Here is a 21,715-nt window from a genome sequence, read left to right on the forward strand (position 1 = left end):
TATGACCAAAGTGAGAGCTCTGCCTTCACATACAGTGTTAGGTCAAACACAGTCCCAATTGGTGTTTGCCTCCACCAGGGTTGTCCCTTGTCATTGATCCTGTTGTGTGATATTTTCATGGATACAGGATCTCAAGCCACAGCTGGGGGTAGGAAGGAGTTCGGTTTTGGGACCAGTAAATGCATCTCAGCTTTTTGTAGTTGATGTGGGTCTGTTGGCTTCACCACACTGTGAACTCCAGCACGCGCCATGGTGGTTTTCAGCAAAGTTAGAAGTGGTAAGGATGGACAGCACCTCCAAATCTGAGGCCATGGTTCTCTGCCAGAAAATACTAATTGTCCCCTCAGGGTTGGGAGGGAGTGTCTGCACCCAGTGAAGGAGTTCAAGTATCCCCGGGTCTTGTTCACAGGTGAGGGTAAAAGGGAGCGTGACATGGATTGATGCAGTGATGTAGCGACCGCCGGACTGTTGCTGAGCCAGACTGTTGCTGAGCCAGAGGTCAAAGATCTTGATTTACTTCCATCTATGTCCCAACCCTCACCTATGGTCATAAACTGTTGGCAGTGACTGAGAGAATGAGATTACAGATGCAAGTGGCCAAAATGAGTTTCCTCCACCACCCACCTCAGGGTCCCCCAGGAAGTGCTGGAAAGGGTTGCTGGGGAGAGGGATGTCTTAAATATTTTGCTCAGCCTGTTGCCCCTGCATCCTGGCCCCAGATAGGGAAAGGAAATGGATGGATGGATGTCTTTCTATGTTATGACTTTTTATTGACAGTTTTGATGGCATACTATACTTTTTTATGACATTTTGAATGTCACATATATATTATGAACGTTTACATATACTGATATATTGAATACGATTCTTGACTGACTTTTTAACAATGTTCTTAAAGACATTCTATAATATGACTTTTTAAAAAATATATTTAATGACATGCTATACTATGAATTTTTTCTATATTTTCAAAAAGCATACTATATTATGATTTCTTGATGACATTTTTGACGAGAAATTATACCCTGTTGTGATATTTTTAATGACATACTATACTATTACCTTTTTGTGACATTATCAATGGCCGCAAGTCAGAAGTCATAGTACGGTAAGTCATTAAAATGTCCTATCATGATTCATCATAAAAAGCAATAATGATAATAAAATGTTTATGAAAATGTTATATTATTAATGACTTCTGAGTGTTATACATATTTTCATCACAGGGTGGCATCAAAACATTTTGAAGAACGTTCACTTAGTTCATACCTTACATTATGTGTTCTCACCGTAGGATTTTCCCATGTAGGGCGGAGGGGGAGCACAGTTATTTTAAAAAGGGACAGTGCAAATTAATAAATACACAAGGTTTAAAAATGCCAGAATTAGTCAGGAGGCTACTTTTCATCTGTAGCCCCTTGGCCAAGATGCTATTAAACAATAAACTTTCAAACAAAACATTCATAGGGCAGAGTTAAAGTAGGTGTGCATCTCTTTTATTGATGAAAATCCAGTCTTTTAGGACAGCTCAATACACCAGCTAAACATTATAATACCCCTTTACATTTAGTTGGTTCTTACACTCTAGCGTTACAATCAAAAGCATGTTAGACACTTGAAGACAGCTACAGCAGGTCACCAACACAAAAGAAGAAAGACAACAGAGGGGCTCTACCCTCACCCACTGAGGATGATGGGACAGGGTGTCATCCCTTCATCAGGTCCCCTGTGAAAAAACCCTAAAAGTGCTCATTCATATCAGTCAACTTTAGTGAACCATACATGATTCATAAGTGCCAACTTAGATATGATTTAAATGCAAATAAATGTAAAGGCTTTATGACACATCTAACAACACAAATACAGTAACTAGCTCAAACACCTTTGAGGTGGACATCCAAAACTAACATTTCTCTATAGTCAGACAAAATATAAGTAGAATTGGATGTCCCAAAACCGAACCTTACCGTTCACAAAAGTCAAGTATAATATCGAATGTAACATTGTCTGGAGGAGATTAGGAGTGCAACACTTAGAGATACACTTAAATACAGTGAAAGCTGGTATTAACGAGAGGACACTTCATACAGACAGCACTACAGAAGGACCTGTTTGGGTGGAGTGGGGGAGCCAAGGCTGCCCTGTAGGAGGAGCCCATTTATTTAAGATGCCACAAGTTTGTTCATTACATCGGCAGAGGAGTGTGATTGGGTAACTGTGACAGTACTCACGGTGCTCTGCTACAATCAGCCTGCCCCCACCTGCCATCTCCACCTAAACAAGAGCCAGTATGCGCATGCACACAGACCAAGATGCATTCATTCTCAGACTGGCTCACCTTTCATAACACAAGTGTTTGAGTGAATAAATACAGCAGTTTCTGGTCAGGGTGTATGAATCTGAGGCCCTGCAGACTGGTTTCATTGAGAGAATTGATGTGAAAGGAATGGAGATATAATGTGGAATTGTAGCCACTACTTCCACCCTAAACAGCTCTTTGGCCATGAAGGACTCTTTATTTTGTAATTTTTTTTTGCATTATTGCCTAAATGATCTTTGTTCAGGTTTTGAGTCTGTCAGCCCGGGCGTTGGATGAGAAGGGCTTTGAGCTGGAGTGGAGTGTGGGGTGGTGAGCTATGAAAGATAGATGAAGGTGGCGAGAGAAAGCAGAGCAGCCGCGTTGGCTGTTCAGGCCACCAGAACCACGCGCATGGTGTTGGTGTAACCAGAGCCTGGGCGCCAGCCAGTCAAAACAATGACAACATCTCCCTCTTTAAAGAAGCCTCGGACCTTGCCTGGAAATTAACACAAAACATTAACCTTGAGATTGCTTTTACATTGTGTTTAGCACAGTGTCTTTGGCCAAAGCTTCACCTCAACAGGTATTATCCTACAAACACTGAACACATGTATAATTGTTCGTCTGGTAAATAGTTGTACAAAATGCAAAAGATGACATACCCATATCCATGGCAAAGTTGACGCGCATGTCAACGTCCTCTGCCCACACGTCGTGGGCGGGCTTGGTGTAGAGGACAGGGAAGATGCCACGGTACAGGTGGGCTTGGCGAGCCGTCTGGGCGTTACGGGTGACAGCAAGGATGGGGGCACGGGGCCTGTACCTGGAGATCAGGTGGGCAGACCTGCACATGCACACAGAAACATACAACTTGGTATAAAAGTTTACCTCAAATCATTTACATTTTCAGTATTTTACTTTTAACTAGGCTTGAGCAATATAAAAAAAATCAATTACTTTTGCCCAAATACCTGAATATCAAGACTGCAAAGATACTGTAGGGTTGACTGTTCGTGCTTTCACTAAATATCGCTGCTTATCATCAGTTATGTGGATACAAAGAATAAGGGGGTAAGTACAAACAAGAACAATCTAATGAGTTCAGAAAATTACATCACTTTACTGTAATTCTGCCAGAAAAAAACACTTACAATGTCCAATATATAAGATAATATCTAGTCTCATATTAAATACTGATATATCAATATATTGGCCAGTACTACTTTAAACTAATGATTGAAAATATATTTGCATATCTAAGATGAAGAAAATCAATGCTAAAATACTAAGTCATACTTAACTTAAGTGTGCGCAAAATGTGTTTGCTTTAAGTTTTGAAAGCCAGTAAGAGGCTCAGTTACAACTGTAATGCAATATTATTTACATAATGAGTACTGACTGTTCAGACACATTCAAAGACACAATTTAGAGACAGATACTGTATAACACCTTATATTGATTAATATTTTATTACTGCATTATGAGCCAGTAGTATTTGTACTGTACATGTAAATTATCTCCATGCAATTGATTGAGTGTGATTAAAAACTCTGCACCCCACTTCTTATGTGTCCTGGGTGTCCACAGGCTTTAAGTTTTTGCCACTGGTCCAATTAAAACATTCACACTCACACACCTCTTTAGCGTGCATTATAGCAGTGAGAACTCAGGGCTGTCCCTCTATGAAATTAACTCTCTTTGGGACAGAACTGCAGAAGAATTTCCTTGAACAAATTACCCACATTTTATACCACAGTGTGATGATGTTAAAAAGAGTGATGGCAGAGAAGGACAGAAAGTATCCCCATCAAGCACAACTAATAATTTCCAATAGTATTTCCTAATTTGATGATTTCATTTACTACAGGAATCACAACCCCACTGTCACTCACTGTCAATTTGTTTCTATCTCCATTCAGCCTATGTTACATGTCAGACACATTCACATACATACACACAAACACACACACACACAGGGGATCTGTAAGAGCACATTACATGTTGGAGGAAGAAACAGGAGCTGTGATGAAACCTTACCTTCAGGATCATTTCACCTCTCTCTTCTCTTTCTTACCTTCCAGTCTTGGTGAGAACAATAATGGCACTAGCGCAGCATTTGAAGGCTGACTCAACAGCACCAACAGCTACAGCCTCTGAGGGGTCTCTGGTCAGCTGAGAGTGTCTCCTCAGCTCCTCAAACAGCTGTCTGTGGAAGGTGGCTGCCTCGGCCTCTCGTGCTATCTGAGCCCAGAGGGACGGTGAGGGAAGGGTGGGGGTGGAAGGGGTTACTCTCAGTCACCCACACTACCACTACTGCACGGCGAGTCATTCACACTACTGGGGGTAACAGGCAAATGCGTAGCTAGACACCTGGTTGAACAAGGTTTGTTGTTGGTTTAATGATTGTTCCTTAAAAGTACTGAAAAACGCAAAAAAAAAAAAACATCAGTCAAAATAGGTAAATTTGAAACATTTAGGCTTTAAGAGGTGTCTAAATTTGTCCAGAGTAAAAATCAACCAGTAGTCTACTGAAGGCATTTGCCAGGCTCTCCCAGTTACTTCTATCGGCAGTCCCTGCCTGGCCCTACTCTCCCTCTCAGACTCCTCATGTACCCATATTATGTCCTTCTCGACCTGCTAGGACCACATAACCTGCCTACCTTCCAGAGCCAGTGAGCACAATGATTGCAGAGGCTAAGCTCTTAAAAGAGGCCTCAACAGCACCAATTGCAATGGCCTCAGCAGGGTCTTTGCAGTGCGGCGTGGAGCGACGCAGGTCCTCAAACACCTGTCGGTGGAACATGGCTGCCTCGGCTTCTCGAGCAATCTGGCACAAGTGGGGGCAAGATGCATCAAGCAAAGGCATTCCCACACCAGGCGCACAAAAAGATGAAAAATGGGTGGACAAAAGCAGAAAGGACAGGAACAAGGGACACATAGAGGGACAATGTTAGAGACGCACAGAATTTAAAGTAAAAAACAGAAGAGTAGGATAGCAGGGACAGTAAGTAGAAGAGTTTAGGTGTGCAGTTGGTGGGGGAAACAGGGGAACATCAGTGTTAAAACATATCAGAAAGACAAAATTTTACCACACCCATTTACATGAGGTATTAGAATATAAAATAGTGCAAAAAAACCCAGCTAATCTGTAATGGAGGCAAATGCACTTCTAAGATAACCTTTTTAAAGACTATTTACTCTGCAAATTATAATTTTGATTTTTTAATTAAAAAAAATCAACATGACGAAGGAAAATAAAAATACAATAAATCTATAAGTTAGCTGGGAGTTGAAAAAGAGAGTTGTCACACACTGCACACAACTGTAAAGGAACTTAAAAACAGTCAGGAGGAACAAAGAAGAAAAGTATCAGAAAGATTGAAGTAAATGAGAAGAAGATGATGCCCGATACCAAAAGTGGCTTGAAAGCACAGTTAGTTCTCATGATGTTGTAAGAATGTAAGTCTTCTAAATAGAAGTGCAGTTTTAGATCAGAGGAAGTTGTTGTTTACTTTGGATTGTGCCCAAAAAACTTCAGCTTAAAGGCAGCATATGCAAAGGCAGGAGCTGCAGTGCTGCTGTGTCACTTCTGCATCTGCGTAACAGTGCGAGGACAGACTGTTGCCGAGAACAACGGAGGTTAGCCAAGACAGGCCCGAACAACAGAGGGCAGGCAAGACAGCATTAAGTGCATTATCCATCCATGCAAGTGATTTTGATGCAAGAATTCATCTTAAAATCTAATTACTAAGAGTATTGGGTCTTACACTTTAAAAATGTGTTGAACTTGTGTCTGTCCCTGACTGACATTACAAAAAACACAAATGCAGGAACAACAGATACACACTTTAGGCAATTTTCTTAATCTGTTCACCCAAATTAAGGTTTATAAAATACAGAAAAGCACAAGTTATACCAGTAAATGTATGCCTTAATTTACACTCTTTATGTGCACATTTATTTATTTATTTTTTTTTATTTCTGAGCTTGGCATCATTCAAAGCTGCTGTTCCTACTCCCTCTTCACCAGCCTTATTGTTATTTAAGAACACAAGTATATGTATGCATGTAATCATGGGTGACTTATACATGCAGTGAAAATCCTTTCAGACAAAAATTGTGTGGACTTGTTTGGGGATGCAATGGTAAATCAAGAAATGGTGAAGAAGGGCGGCAGCATGGTGAATTTTTCGATGAAGAGGAGCAGACACCAGGCAACAATCATTTCCTTTAGTTTGGGTGGACGTCCATATGTGCCATGAAGTAAATACATGTTTTACTGTGTTCTAATTGTATGATAAAAAAAAACACTGTTACATTTATCCCAACTGAATGGAAATGATGCAAATCCAGCCATTTATAACATCTGCACAGCTGGAACTAATATCCAACAGATGCACAGAGGATTGTGTTAACTCTGTGCACCATTATTATATCATTATCTTTGACTGACTGAAACTGATCCAGTTTTTAATGATGACTAATCATTCATTGATTCTTAATTAGCAAACTTAAAAGGAAGTGAATATCAGGGACATAAATGGATGGATAAATGAATAAATGAGAGGTTATTCCAGTTGGCCTAACAAACCTGCCGACATCTTTTAGCAGCTGTTTGGCAAAGTGGAAAAAAGATGCTGCCTCATTGGACAACTGAATGAACAGTCAGATATGTGTTCAAGAGAACACAAAAATTTGGAAATGACAAAGAGTATTAGAGCATGCTTAATTAAGTGACTGACGAATCATGCAGGATCATTACTTAATCACAATCACAACTAATTTGCCCAATCAATAATCTTTTCTTTTTAAAATGATAAGTCTTAACGCATTGATTTTGCTAAATAATTCTCTTGTTTATACTGAATATACATGAACTCACCATGTGCTGTGTGCGCACTGCCTCCAGAGGATAATCTCCCTTGGCAGTCTCTCCACTCAGCATAATGCAGTCGGCTCCGTCCAGCACGGCGTTGGCTACGTCGCTGCCCTCAGCACGGGTGGGTCTGGGTTTCTTGATCATGCTCTCCAACATCTGAATGGTGTTAATGTGAGGTGTTTGAGGGTAACATAAACATATCTCAAAATAACAGCATTTCGTGTGTTAAAAACAATATTAACGCTAACATTATGTTTTAGTAAGAATTAAGTGAGACTGCCATCCTTCTCATTCAAGTGTAGATATTGACACATATAAGCTACCCAGTACAGCCAGTTATCTGCCAGTCTTTATTAAATAAACTACAGCTCCTGGGAGAAAAATAACTGAAGAAATGCAGCATGTCCTTTGCTTTTGTCTAACCTGAGTGGCACATGTGATCGGCTTGCCAGCTCTGTTGCAGCGGCCGATCATCATCTTCTGGGCTAGGAAGACTTTTTCTGTGGGGATCTCAATTCCCAGGTCGCCACGGGCAACCATGATGCCATCGCTGGCCTCCATGATCTCATCAAATCTGACAGAAGACAGAAAATAATCATTTAAATCATACATAAAAACTGTAAATTTTGATAGGATGTTGAAAGTTTTCATGCCATGTCAAAGGGGTGGGTTTGTAAAACACAGCTACCAGGGGACTAAATAAAATAAGATAAATGACCAATTAATCCCTGCAATAAACATATCATGATGTAAGCAAAAGATCTGAATAACTTGACCCCAAAAACAAATAAAATACTTTATCCACACAAACCTGCGTACACCCTCGTGGTTCTCGAGCTTGCTGATGATCTTAATATCTTTGCCTTTCTCTCCCAGCACTGCCCGGACAGCTTGTACATCTGCTGCTTTGCGGATGAAGGAGGCAAAGACCATGTCGACTCCGTGCTGCACACCAAACTGCAGGTCCGAGATGTCCTTTTCTGAAACAGCAGGCAGGTCAACAGCAGCACCGGGGAGGTTCACTCCCTTCTTGCTGCCCAGGGTGCCACCGTTCTCAATCTCACACATGAGGAAATCGGAACCTGGAGACAAGAAAATTCTAATGAGCTGAAGGCTTATATTGGGTATTAATACATAGTATGTTATTTTTTTCACGAGAGATTTTATATAATTTTGCCACTCCTTCACTCACCAATCTCCTTGACCTGCAGGGATATAAGTCCGTCATCAATGTAGATCTTGCTCCCAATTTCCACCACGTGGACAATGTTCTTGTAGTCGAGCCAGAGGATCTCCTCACTGCAATTCTCCTGATGAGAATCGTCCAAGGTTATCTTGATCATGTTGCCCTTCTTCAGCTCCACTTCAGCTGTGCCGCTCTGTCAAATCATGAACAGACATTATTTTACTTTCTGTTTGGCTTGTTTTCCTGTAAAATGCTCTTGATTGTCAATAACACCTAATGAAGCCATGTTAAAGACTGCTGGGCAATGATGAACTCACTCCCTGGATGAGGCCAGTCCTGATCTCTGGGCCCTTGGTGTCCAGGGCAATGCCGATAGGCCTGTATTGGATACTGCCGGGCTCAAAGCTCTCACATGCCTCACGCACATTCTTGATGGTCTCTGCATGGTACTACAGAAAGGAAGAGACATACAAAACATTGAAATATTACAGAGGAAACAAGCAAGACACTGAAATGCACTGTTATCAACTTTTATCACACCTTTGACCTCTAACATATCTTTCTGACCAATCTTCTTGTGCACAAACCAACTGGCAGAGGCACTGGTATGAGACATGTCAACAGGCAAAAAAAATCAGGACAAGGCAATTGAAGGATAAGGTGCATCTGATAACTCACACAGTCATAAGCATGTGTCATACTGTCAGCATCACTGTAGGATTATACATTTATTTGCACGACCCTAACTTACATACAAAGTGTCACTAAGGAATGTGGGAACACCCTGACAAATAACTTTAGAGCCTTTAATTACGTCTTGATAAATGAAACATTACTGAACAGGACCTATGAGATTACATATCATACAGTATCATTAAACAGATACAGAATGTTGTTTGTGTCCTTGAGGATTTCAATGTCTTTTGCCTCAAGTGTGTACGTATGTAGTAAGTCAGCTGAAGAAAGTTCAGTGTTTCTCTGGAGGAAATTCCTCAGTGAAGCTGGTGTTGAACAGCAGACACAGTAAAAACCAACAATCTAAATCATATCACAATTAGAAGTGTAAACAGACTTGCGTAAAATTATTACTCATGTGCCATGCTATTGTTCACACCATCCAAAGAATCTGGTGGCCGACCTTGACCCTTAAAAATGTTTTGAGAAACAATGGAAGATAACTTTAGAAAACAAAGCTCTGTCACATTACAGTTGCAGCCATATTGGCCTATTAGTGCAGGCTGAAGAACACACACCACAGTGCCTGTGGCGTTGAATATAGCTCTCTGCCGCAGATGGCTTAAACCGCCAACCTTGGTAACCAGAGCTCTCAGTAATAACTTAAGTGGCAGGTAATCACATTGGCTGCCTTTCATACTGGCAACACACTGAGCTTACAAAACAGTGATTGCACAGTGACCAAAGGAAAGCCTAGAGTATCTCACCGAGTGCAAAAAAACAAACCATATCCAAGATCACACCTAAAGCAAGTTAACATTTAAAACTGCAGTTAGGACTTAGTTTCACATACTCCAGCACTGGAGCTACAGGGTGTTTTGGCAGCTGTTACTGACCATTGTGCTACAGCATTTCAGTAAGACAGAGGTGACGTAGACAGTGTAATGTTTGCAGTGAATTTACAGCAGGTGACTACATGTATGAGTATAGGTCAGGGTCCATAAAGTTGTAATTTATTTGCTTCACAATACAAAGTGAAACTCGAGTTTATGTTCAGCTTGTTCTCATTTCATTTGACATTATTAATACTGGTCTTAAGGAATATGACTTTCTACATTTGTAACATAATCAACTTTCCACTTCCCACTTTGGTTTATTAAAGTGGACTGACCTTGGTGTTGGTTTGCATACACACACACAATTACAGAGTCTAGGCGTGCTGCCTGCTGAAGAGATAAAGGGCAGGGCAGGGCCAGGAAGCGGCAGATGACATATTTATAAAGCCCCAAGCCAACAAAGCTCTGATTTCTTTAACTATTCGCCAAATCTAAACTCACCTTCGACTTTGCTGACACAAAAAGGCCCACACAAGAATTTTAGGGGGCAGTTAAATGTTTGTGAAATGACATCAAGGTTGGCATTTATGTGTCACATCTGTTAGTGCAGTGAAATTCCAATTTTGGATTTAAAAGCTTAAAAAAAAACAAAAAAAAACATTTTCAATCTAGGTTTAAACATGATCGAGCATCTTTAAGTCTTTTAATCTCCAGTTTCATCATACAGGAAACAGTTATGATGTCAAATGACAAGTGAGTAAATAACACTATGAAATAGTTACCATGAATTTAAAGAGCCCCACTTTGCATATGTGGATGATTCTCTATTCATTTTATTCTATGATCTGTTAATAGACATGATGACCATCCAGACAGGATTGTCTAACTTATACCTACAGGAGCCTGGAGGGCAGAGTCACGTTGTCAGCAAGATTTAGCCCATCTAGACTGACTACATGATTCTGTATACCAGCTGGTGACAGCCAGCGAGTCTCTTCCTCCTCTGGCTTCAAAAACTTTGGTGTGTTGGGTGATATTTGGTGAATGTTTACTGTTGTACCATAGTGTTTCTTTTTACCTTTATTTTCTCAGGTAAAATTAAATAAAAAAAAGTCATTTGTGCCTCCCCTTTTTGTCTTACCTTGAGCTGGACTGAAGATAAAAGCAACTCATCTGATGGTGCTTTCTTAAGTTTGCCTGATTAATGAACTCATTCATAGATCTGATTTGTCTTTTTCAATGGCTAATTCTTTTGTTTGACTTTTTTTTAAGATAAAACAGTTATTGTCAAGAGGCATTGGCTTTAATTTGTTAACTTTAGGTTGACTTGGCTCACATCTTATTGTGCACACATAACCATCACAGGGCTTTCAGATGAGATCTGGATGCTGGTAAAGGCCACTTTATTCATCTGTCCTCCAATAGATCTTAAAAGTATTAAGTTGTATCACTTTGACTTGAACTTGATTGGCTAGCCCAGACTTTAATCTTAATCAAGTTAGCAGCACTACTATTTTTTCCCCATTCATGCTGGCTGCTGGCTTTGTCTTTCCTTAAGTACCAAGGTGACTGCAGTTCACAATGAATTACGTGCGTGTTCGCTGCGAGCATTGTTGAAATTGTCCTCTGCTTTCACCAGTTATTTTATGAAATAAGTTGCCAACACAAAAGAAAATGCAAGACTGATGCAAAGATCAACAAACCAATCAATACCATTCTGTGATAAAGCACAGAGCCATGTTTGACAGAAATTATCAGCTCAGTTTAAACGTGACTTTAAACAATGTGACTGGTTAGCTTTAACTGCCCAAATAATTTACACTGTAGAAAGAATTGTGCAAAGACCCACCTCATGTGAACCATGGGAGAAGTTCAAGCGAGCAATGTTCATTCCAGACTTAATCATCTCCTTCAGCATGTCCACAGAACGGGAGGCTGGCCCTGCAGGCAGTTATTGAAGGGAAACAATTTAGACACAGCATAACTTTTTTTTAAACGTTTTGTTATTTATTTTCCTGGTATTTCAGTAAATGCATGTCCAGATTGACTTCATTCAGAAGACATGCTAGTTTTAGTTAGGAAAAACTAATTTTGTTGTAATGATAAATACATTTAAATCAGGTTTTATTTATGAGTTTATGTAATAAAGTGTGAGTAAATGCAGGTTTAAATGTAAATATGCAAAAAAACCTGCCTGTTACCAAAGATGATAACTGTAATAAACAGTTGTGATCTCAGAACTGAAAATAATAATTGTGACTATTAAAGTAGCTGGTAGGGTGCAGCCATGGTATCTATCTAGCAGCAAACATATAATCTCAGCAACTAAAATGTTGACCAACCAATGGTGCAGATGATGCCAGTGTTGCGTGCGGTGGTGGGCTCGGAGTCAATGTCCAGCAGGCACATGTGTTCCAGGAAGGTGTCGGCCATGGCAGCGTTCAGCTGCTGTGTCTGGATGAAGGCAGAGCCCATGTCTGAAGATTTTGACTGAGGCATGGCAATCACTGGTGCAACTGGAGAAGTCCTGCAGAAAAGATAAATGGAGACACATTTAATATAGAGTAGTAAAGGCACTGTGTCCAACCTGCTGGGTGTCCTTAACAACACATTATACCTAACCCTTCTGTGCCTCATGACAGTGATGTCAAAAGAAAGGTGTATGTCTCAGTGGGAATAAATTAAAAATGCTGATTTCTGATGGTCAGGGACTTCAGGGACTAAAAACTGTTATTTGTCACCTCCAGCATCTATTTTTGAATAATGTCAGTCACCAAGACTAAGGACAATAAAGATCAGGGTTATGAAATTGCCACTGCAATTCTGTTTAAATAAAGGGGTATTGTGAATAACTTTACACAATGCTATCTTTTCTTGAGCTACTATCTGCCTTTCAGGTTACACAACCAACAGTTTATACAACGTGTGCTTATGACAACAGAGGAAAAAAACAGTAGTTTATAATTTGATAACAGATACATGAATGTTGATCTGAAAGGAACATGTTAAAGCTTATACATCTGCCCTGCAGCCATACTCCACACAGAGTATGATAGTATAGCTTATGGAGCTGCTATACCAAATTGTACATTTTGTTCCTATCACTTCTCTCTTAGTCACCCATGGCAACCACACCATCACGAAGAGCAGCTACAGGGCTGGGATTGCCAGGCTTTCATCACTCCTTTCAAATCAGAAAAGGGAAATAATTCTGTTCACTGTACACTGTAACACAGACGAATTATAACATAATATGCCCCTTGCATAAGACACTTCCTTTTTTTGGGCTTCCTTGAGCTCTGACAGAATAATGAGAGGTAAGATCATAAAGGCAAGTTTCAACACATAGGCCAACACAGAGGGAGTATTTAATAAGGACGTGGCATGGACGTTCTATTGTCACGAGGAATGTTGCTTCTTCTTTGGCTCTAGTTGTAGTGGTTACATAACTACAGCCCAACTGACAGGCTGAAAGTGTTGGTCTAGCAGTCAATCTGGTGCTATGATAACAAGTAAAAACAAACCTGTTCAATCTATGGCTTCACAAATTGGCCCTTTTTCAATTTTCTGCAGAAACTGTGATCTAAAACCAGTAGGTTTATCTGCTTAAAGTCATTCAATTACTTAAGGTGAAGGCCTTGCTGGACAAAATGTTGCTTACATAAATACTAATAGCATGAAAATACAGTGTCTTGATTATCTACATTTTTTGTCCCCAAGTGCAACTGAATCTGCACACTATCCACCTTTTGTCCTTTTCATAATCAATATTTCCCCTCAATACAATGCGATGTGAGGATACTGTGCACAATACGCTCTATGATCATACATTTTAAACTTAAATAGCACTTTTCAAGACAAGGATAAAAAGCTGACTTAAATTTAAGTTTAATAAAGCAAGACTACAATGATGAAAGCAAGACTACAATGATGAAAAAAGAACGTAAAGCGCTCATAAAATAAAGGAAATGTATAAGAGATGTAAATAGAGTTCAGTGGAGATACCAATATTCATATGCAAATTTTCTCTTAATTGCTTTAAAAATACAATGACTCCCTACCAGGCACCTAATCAGGCCACAATCCAAAGCAACCAGTGAACAGATTGAGTTCAAATTAAATTTAAATTATACATTGAAGTGTATCAAAAAAGAACACTAACTGGTCGCTTCTTTGGCAGACCATCAGAATAGCTAGCCCTTAACTCCCTCCACACAGACTCAAGACTTGTCCTGAACTACTGACCCCTGAGAAGGAAGCCCTAGAGGACACATGTTGGACAATGAATATCAGTTAAAACAAAAAAAGAACAATTTGCCATCAATCTATTTCACATCAGCCACTAAAGGTACCAAGGATGATTCTGTCTCAATATCACAACGTGAATATTTAGTTCCATCTATACCAGAAGCGGTTGCAAGGGCTGATGCATTTGTAAAGGAGAGCTGGAAAATAGGCATAGGATGGCAAATTTTTGATGGCTGCAAGTATGAGTGGTGACACTGCAACTAAAGATGTGTTCATGGCGGCCACGAGGACTCTCAGAGGAAAATCTGTTGCATCAAACGGTTACACGTGGTCTAACCTCCTCTTACTCATCATATCCTCTGTACAAAAGCATCATGGTGGGGGATTCCAGGCAGAGCCACTATACCAACAAGCTCATCTAAAAGGGGCTGCTGGCTGATGATGTAACATGCAGCGGGGCAGACCCAGTGCTGTACGTGAGCACAGTCACATCCCACTACTGCAACACACACACACACACACACACACACACACACACACACACACACACACACACACACACACACACACACACACACACAAGCATGAATAGGCTGGGGCCAGACATTCGAGTGGACTGAACCACCGGGAAAGACTGCAGAGGGGAAAAATAGAACCAAGATCTAGCACGCTGTAGAAGGAGTAAAAACCTACTGATGATGGTGCCCAATGTTATCCATTAAAAATACTAGATATGGTGGTGTGATGCATATTTTTACTTTTTACCACTTGGTGCCAAAATAACTTATGAAAGGCACTTGACTAAACAATTATATTGGAAGAAAGAAATAGACACCATTCAGAGATGCTAATGGCAGCCATTTGGTGAAATGTCTTTAGTCTGTTACTGGAGCGTGAGCAGTGTGGTTATTGCACTTTAATGTAATTCAACAGATGATGCAACACTGACAGTTGACATTGCAAAACTAAAAGGGGGAGCAGATTTGTCTTAGAGGGTAAGTTTTAGACTGAGTTTCAGGTAGCTTCCCTTTTACAAGCCCTTTTTGCTACTTGACCCCATAGTCACACTACAAGTCAGATGTATGTCCAAGAAGTAGCTAGGCTACTTTCTGGACACACAGGCTGTCTGCCTTACTCTCATGGGCTTAAATTTCATTAGCTAACAAGTCACTGGCTGTATCTTCCAAGTCATAGCTTGTCAGTTCAATAAGAGGTCAGGCAACTCAACCTAAAATACTGTCTGTATCCTCAGGTGAGATGTTATTTTTGGAAACTATCAGAGGGAACATGACATGTGCACTTATAACTTAAAACTATAACGTATAACTTTTGCAAATCAGGTAGAAACTATTCTTCCCCAGATGCAGTAATGTCTTGGTCTTTATGATCCAGCTTCTGGTTCACTACAGTGATGGCTGGCTGACAGACAATAATTGACAATAGCGTGCCTGACCCCAGGACAGTAAGTGAGCAGCCACCACAAGCAAACAGCAGCCATAGTAACCCTGACACAGATGTCGGGCTAACTTTAGAGCTGGCTGCTTGTAATCCCATCCAATCCTCTCCTAACACTTGAAACATACTCTCTCCTTGTAACATGCCCTCAGCTCAGTCATTATCTTTTCCTGTCTTTCTAAACAATTCCGTATCACTTATCTGTGAAACATACCAGAGCGATCACCAGCAGTCATCACCGCATTGCTGTCAGGATGACATGACATTTACAATCATCTACTATGAATGTGACGTAACATTGGGCGAATCTAAGCTGGCACAGAGACAGTAGACGGTTTCTATCAGTCACACTCACTCAACCAAGACACCATTTGCAGGTTACAGTACATACCCCCAGTAGATCTTTCTGTTCCTCCTGGGGACAAACAGGGATGTTACAACCAAAGTCCTCCACAACAAGCCCAGTGCGCTGGAGCTTCCAGTGCCAGCTGTCCAACCACTCCCTGCAACAGCAGTCCAAGCAGAACTGAACGCTGCAGTGCGCGTGCAGACACATGACACTTTTAGGTGCTCAAGAGTAAATCCCTTCAACAAGGATAAAGGATATAGACAGTGCCTGCTGTGGCCGGGCAATCGCCATGACCGGACACATAAGATGGACATGAGACTTCCAACACGACACACCAGAGCAGTGTCACACCAATGTAGCTACCAACCTAGGTCATACAACGCCCCGGGCCTAAAAACAGAGTCCCAGCTAATAATAACACATAGCATACAGGGTCTGTTTGTAGAAATCTAATACTAGTATGTACGATGGTATTTACACTATGTAGGCCAGGAAACAAGGCCTGTCAACTCCACAACAACCCTAAGATGGGGTACTTAATAGGTTTAAAATCATGTATGGCACAGAATGTTGTGCATATTCAATCTATTTCATATATACATGCTCAATTAACTGGCAATATTTTTAACCCAAGCACCTTACATCAGATTCAGTGCAGAGTCAGAGTTTTGTCAGTGCAGTTTAGTGTGTCTGCAGTGGCAAAGATATATCCATAATTGGTAGTCTTCCACCCCATGGCTTCACGTAGCATTAGTCAGCAAACATGAAGCTATGGTTAAAGGGGGCTGCATGGGACCATGCCAGCTGCAAAAGGTTTGCACAGACCACCAGCTCAGCTGCACCTGAACGTCCTGATCACAACAACAGGTCAAGGACACTTCAATGCAGACCAGAAAATAAAAGTTTTGCCATCAATTTACTGCAGTCAAATTTACTTCAAGCTAAAGTGTCTCTTAAAATAGAGAAAACATCATCATTCACAGCTAAAATTTAGCAACTGAACATTTGTAAACTCACAGCTCATGACTGCGGATAAAGAAGTTAAAGAAAAAAATCTATTGACTCATGGGAGTAAAGGAATTTGTTAAGTAACTGTGATTTTACTGAGATATATTCACGACAACTGTGACCTAAGACCACAGACAAATGCTATAAATTCAACAACCTAGATTGAAATGAGGGGTAAATACACTCCCACTTCCTTTTCTTGAGCTGCTCACTTCAACAGAATTTCAAGTCAAAAAAAGAAGAACCAATTAGACTTGTTATTTCTTTTGTGAATAAGTCAAAACCAAAAAAATCTGTTTTACACTGTTTTACAAAAGTTGAAAAGCCTTTAATAAATGGTCTTGATGCCTATGCATTTCAACATACTTTCTTTATCAGGGCATGTAAAAACAACTGGCACTGCCACAGCCCTTATAAAGAATGTATGTTGAAATGCATAGGTATAAAGCCCATGCATTATAGGCTTTTCTTTTTGTAAAACAGTGTGCCTTTACATTTTTTTGCTTTGACTTATTTACAAAACAAATGGTCATTTTGTTGTTGATCCAAAAGAGCACCTGTTTTTGAAATCTACACATGTGAAGTAGCACCCCTAAACCAAACTTTTTTAAAAAAAAATAAGGATTCCAAGTCACTTGGCATTATAACCTGTCTGCTCCCCTTGGATAAAGACAGGGACAGAAAGGACACAGTGATGACACTGTCTCCAAATCTTTGTTACACACCAACAATTATTTCTCACAAAATAACACTGCACAAGCAGGCTATACCAGAGACCTTTTGTATATCATTTCTATGTCACAGTAGACATATTTACCAAAGTTTAAGACATTACAATTTAAATTAACCTTTAGACAGAGCCCTGAGTTGGTCAAAGACAACACAGCTCAACCTTTCAAATAGAGACCTAAAAACAATAACTACTACACAGTGAGAGTCAGACCTGCCTCTCTGGCCCATGTTTCCAGTGACAACAAGGCCTGTTACATGAGGCACCACTGCAGCAGGCTACTGCAGTGAAGCTGCTACAGCAATGTCCCGTTTTCAAACGACATAAATCACAGGATGTTAATTTTCTACAACATAAATACTGAGGTTCAAAATTATTTAAATGTTTCTGAGAAAATGAGACAAGATAAACGGGTGTATACGAAGGACGAACGTCATAAATGTAGATAATGACTAGTCGCCATTAGAAGGAAAACGACAATAACAGGCGATTTTTAAACATTTATAGGGGTTTTAGCTTTGGTGCACGTTTGTCCCTTGTTAAAACCTATCACTATTTCTTATTATACTACTTCAATACACTGCAGACGATGCGCTAGAGGTCACGTTCTCATCCTGCGTCACATTTTCCTGGTCTCGGGACATCACAGAGGCTGGCCAATGGGAGGCCGAAAACACGGAGCCGCCACACCCACTACAGGAGGCAACAGGAAGCGATTATTCACCGTTTAACACTTCACGCAGCACATATAATTTCGGTTTTTAAATGTATTAACTGTGTTTCGCGATAAAACGGGAACACAAAGTGCCAATAACTTAGTTAGAGAAAGCCCTGTTCGGTGCACGGAGAAATTCCCTCAGTTTATCCATCTATTAACTGCATTTTAAAATCACACCGTTGTTGGACGTATACCAAACTAGTTCTGCAGGACTACAATTGCTTATTTAAGACGAACACATACGCCCAGGCGTATTTAACATTTTTAAATGTGATTAAAAAAAAAACAGGCTAGATAGTGGAGAGTGGAAACAGCCACTAGTTATCGACTCCACAGACTTACCAGCTCGCAGGACAAGGCTACAAATAACGGTATAATGAAACACAGAACAAGGTATAAACGGTTTTGTAACAACACAATTGTCCCACAAGGTATCAAGTAACTTCACGAGATCGATAAGCGACTAAACTGCAGTCCACGTTGAGGACACCCACCTTATCTCGTTGTACTGCTGGGACCGATGTAACTGCCGTCACACTGTGCACTGGCTCAAGGTGATCTAGTAGTCCCTCACTCTGCGGAACTACTTTCTAGTGATGCTGAGACATATCCATCCGAGAGAACAAAGATACATAGGAAAATAATCCAACGTCGGAGCACATTTATGCCGACTGCACTCATCACAGACTACTCAAATGTGTGGTTTGTTTTAGCAACAATCATTTGGAAACTCAGGAAATTGTAAAAACTAAAAATGATGCGGAATGATACGCAGACACGCGGTGGAAGTGCTTGGTTAACTTCGGGAGCCAATCAGAGAGCATGACTGCATCAGCAGAGCATGGAGTCGGACATGTGACTGTGAATGGTATGCTGTAGTTCCCTGAGAAAATGCAGCTTGGTAACTGGTTATTAAATATATTATGTTTGTCAAGTAGCACTTTAAGGGATTAAATTCAGTAAGTCGTAAACTTGTCAGAATGTTTTTGGATGCATTAACCTCTGGATGTGCATATCATCGGCTGCCAAAACAGTTCATGGGGGGCATCATCAAACATTATGCAATACGGTAACTGCATACGGTACCAAAGTATTGTTGATTCCCTTCTATTTATTTATTTATATTTAACAATAATACCATAATTATAGGCCCACTGTTTATTGGCCCAAATGTATCAGCGGTAGCAGTCACTCAGTGAGGGCAGGAGTGATGAATCATGGGCCCTTGTGATGTGCCTTGTAGTGTTTGAGGCAATACCTCCATCTAGTGTTGTAAGAGTAATACAACGGTTTTAGTTTTTTCCCCCCATTGATATGCATTTAGGTAGGGTCAATATTTCGTGAAGTTATTTCATATTGACTATTGGGAAGCACATGTTTTTTAATAATAAAAAATGCAATATATTTAATTGGCTTTACGCTCAACAACTACACACATAATTGCATATTTTAAGTACACAACCAAGATTAATATACTTAGACACCATTAAGAAAAAATGTTAACACATCTACCACTAGCAGTACTATAATAATGGTAATAATAATAATAATAATAATAGCTTGAATTTATTTGCCTTACATAGTAGAGGAAACAAAACTAAAAATATACAAAAACAAACAAATACAAAATACAAATCTATACTATACTGTACTGTACTGTACCGTACTGTACTGACATTTACTGTACTGTACTGTACTATACTATACTATACTATACTATATGTTATGTTCTTTTAATACCATTTGAAATAATTTAAACTATTTTGTTTCCACAGAACACAAGAAACCAGAGAGACTTTGTTTGAGGTACACAGAACATTGCTTTACCTTTTTTGACATAATCAGTGTAATTGCATCCCTTTGCTAATCAGCTATAGTATGTTATATTAATGGCCAACAGTAAATTCAAATATAATGGTTGCTGTTGTGCACACACGAGACAGTTATGTCACAAATGTTCCCCAGGATTATTAACGCTGATGTTGTGATAATCAGTTCTGCCAAGGAGATGGAAGACATAAACTAAATCCTTGAAACAGATACAACTGTCTACAACATCTCAACCACAGAGACGTTTGAATGTAAACATTCAAACTCTGCAAACTCTGAGATTAGACAAATTAATCTGTCAAAACTACTCCTCAAAGTACTATTTATGTTACAGATACAGAAAACACTGCTTATCTTATTTTTTTTTGCCCTTGACTCAGTGTAGCATATTGAAAGACTGCTCTCTTCACACGTCTCCTCCCTCTGTGTCCCCCTGTTTTGCTCTCACCTGGTCACAGCTGTGTTGGTGTTAGCACTGCTGCTTCCACTGCCCATGTTGCTTTCTCACTCGCTGCTGGCAGCCTCTGTCTGGATCCACTCTACTCCACCACCTGAGGCCAATGGACACACCTGTCCAGGTGAGAGACAGATCTGCCGTCCAGTCATCTTGTCCACTGGTCAAGCCCCTGGCTGTCAGTCAGTATTAATGGCTGCTAACCCCTGGGCCACGAGGTACAGTAAGACACTGTGGGAATATGCTCAGATAAATCTCAGAGATGAGCAGAAAGTACATCCTAATGCCTCAGTGTGTATTATTACTGCAAATGTACAGCAACTGCTGCCTATAAATAACTGAATATGAATAAAATGAAAAAATCAAACAGAAACAGTGAAATAAACACAATGCCATTAAGGCACACATAGCCAACCTGAAATAGCATAGTTACAGTGATTATATTAATCATAATATGATTTTTAAAAAATGACACAAGAGACACTGCTAAAACACATTTGTGATGATCAATATCAAAAAGAATTTTCATCTCCTTCCGTAGTAATGGGAAATGTTAGAAAAGCTCAAATCTTAAATGAGACACAACTATTTGTAAATATAGTGCAGACGCATTGTACAAAATACTGTTAAATGACTCTTTGTTTTACTGGTTTTATAGTTGTGAAGTTTATTAACATTAAAGTAGCTGTGGTAAAGTGTGCTCTCATCTGATCAAATTATAAAACAACAGCTTATTTATATTCTTATGAAACTTAACAGGACATTTCTTTCACTAAATAAGAGGGGTATTTACTAAATAAGAGGTGTTTTCAAATTCCTGTGTCTGTTTTAGCAATCAGACTGGGCTGAAAATGAATAAAATAAATTGTCCTGCTGAAAAGCAGACTGATGCATTTAAGTTGCAATCTGTATTTTCACCTGTCATTAGAAATGATATGTACTGATATTACTGTACAGTAAAGGAGAGTTGCGCTATAGGTAGAAGATGGGGGATTGTTCTAGAGTTGAAGTAAACTTTTACCAGACAGTATAACCGTGGCTGACAAAG

General features: G+C 39.9%; 1 protein-coding gene across 4 annotated transcripts; it reads right to left on the minus strand.

The window, feature by feature from the left end:
• Nucleotides 1–1,474: 1,474 nt before the first annotated feature.
• On the minus strand, nt 1,475–20,801 carry pkma (pyruvate kinase M1/2a). 4 transcript variants are annotated; one of them, XM_088080128.1, is made up of 11 exons: nt 20,662–20,801; nt 12,218–12,402; nt 11,725–11,816; nt 8,682–8,813; nt 8,371–8,557; nt 7,990–8,260; nt 7,602–7,752; nt 7,182–7,334; nt 4,960–5,126; nt 2,962–3,143; nt 1,475–2,795 (listed from the first exon to the last, which is right to left on the minus strand). In XM_088080128.1, exons 1-11 carry the CDS (start codon nt 20,706–20,708, stop codon nt 2,689–2,691), a joined length of 1,674 nt encoding a protein of 557 aa, XP_087936254.1. In that variant the 5' UTR covers nt 20,709–20,801; the 3' UTR covers nt 1,475–2,688. The 4 variants fall into 4 exon arrangements, with proteins under 4 accessions (XP_087936254.1, XP_042372006.1, XP_087936248.1 ...); XM_042516072.2 differs by lacking the exon at nt 20,662–20,801 and adding an exon at nt 18,878–19,035; XM_088080122.1 differs by lacking the exons at nt 4,960–5,126; nt 20,662–20,801 and adding exons at nt 4,374–4,540; nt 15,970–16,256.
• Between the last annotated feature and the right edge of the window lie 914 nt (nt 20,802–21,715).

This window comes from Plectropomus leopardus, chromosome 1 (assembly GCF_026936395.1).
Source record: "Plectropomus leopardus strain MGB_pleo_1.0 chromosome 1, ASM2693639v1, whole genome shotgun sequence".
Taxonomy (NCBI): Eukaryota; Metazoa; Chordata; class Actinopteri; order Perciformes; family Serranidae; genus Plectropomus; species Plectropomus leopardus.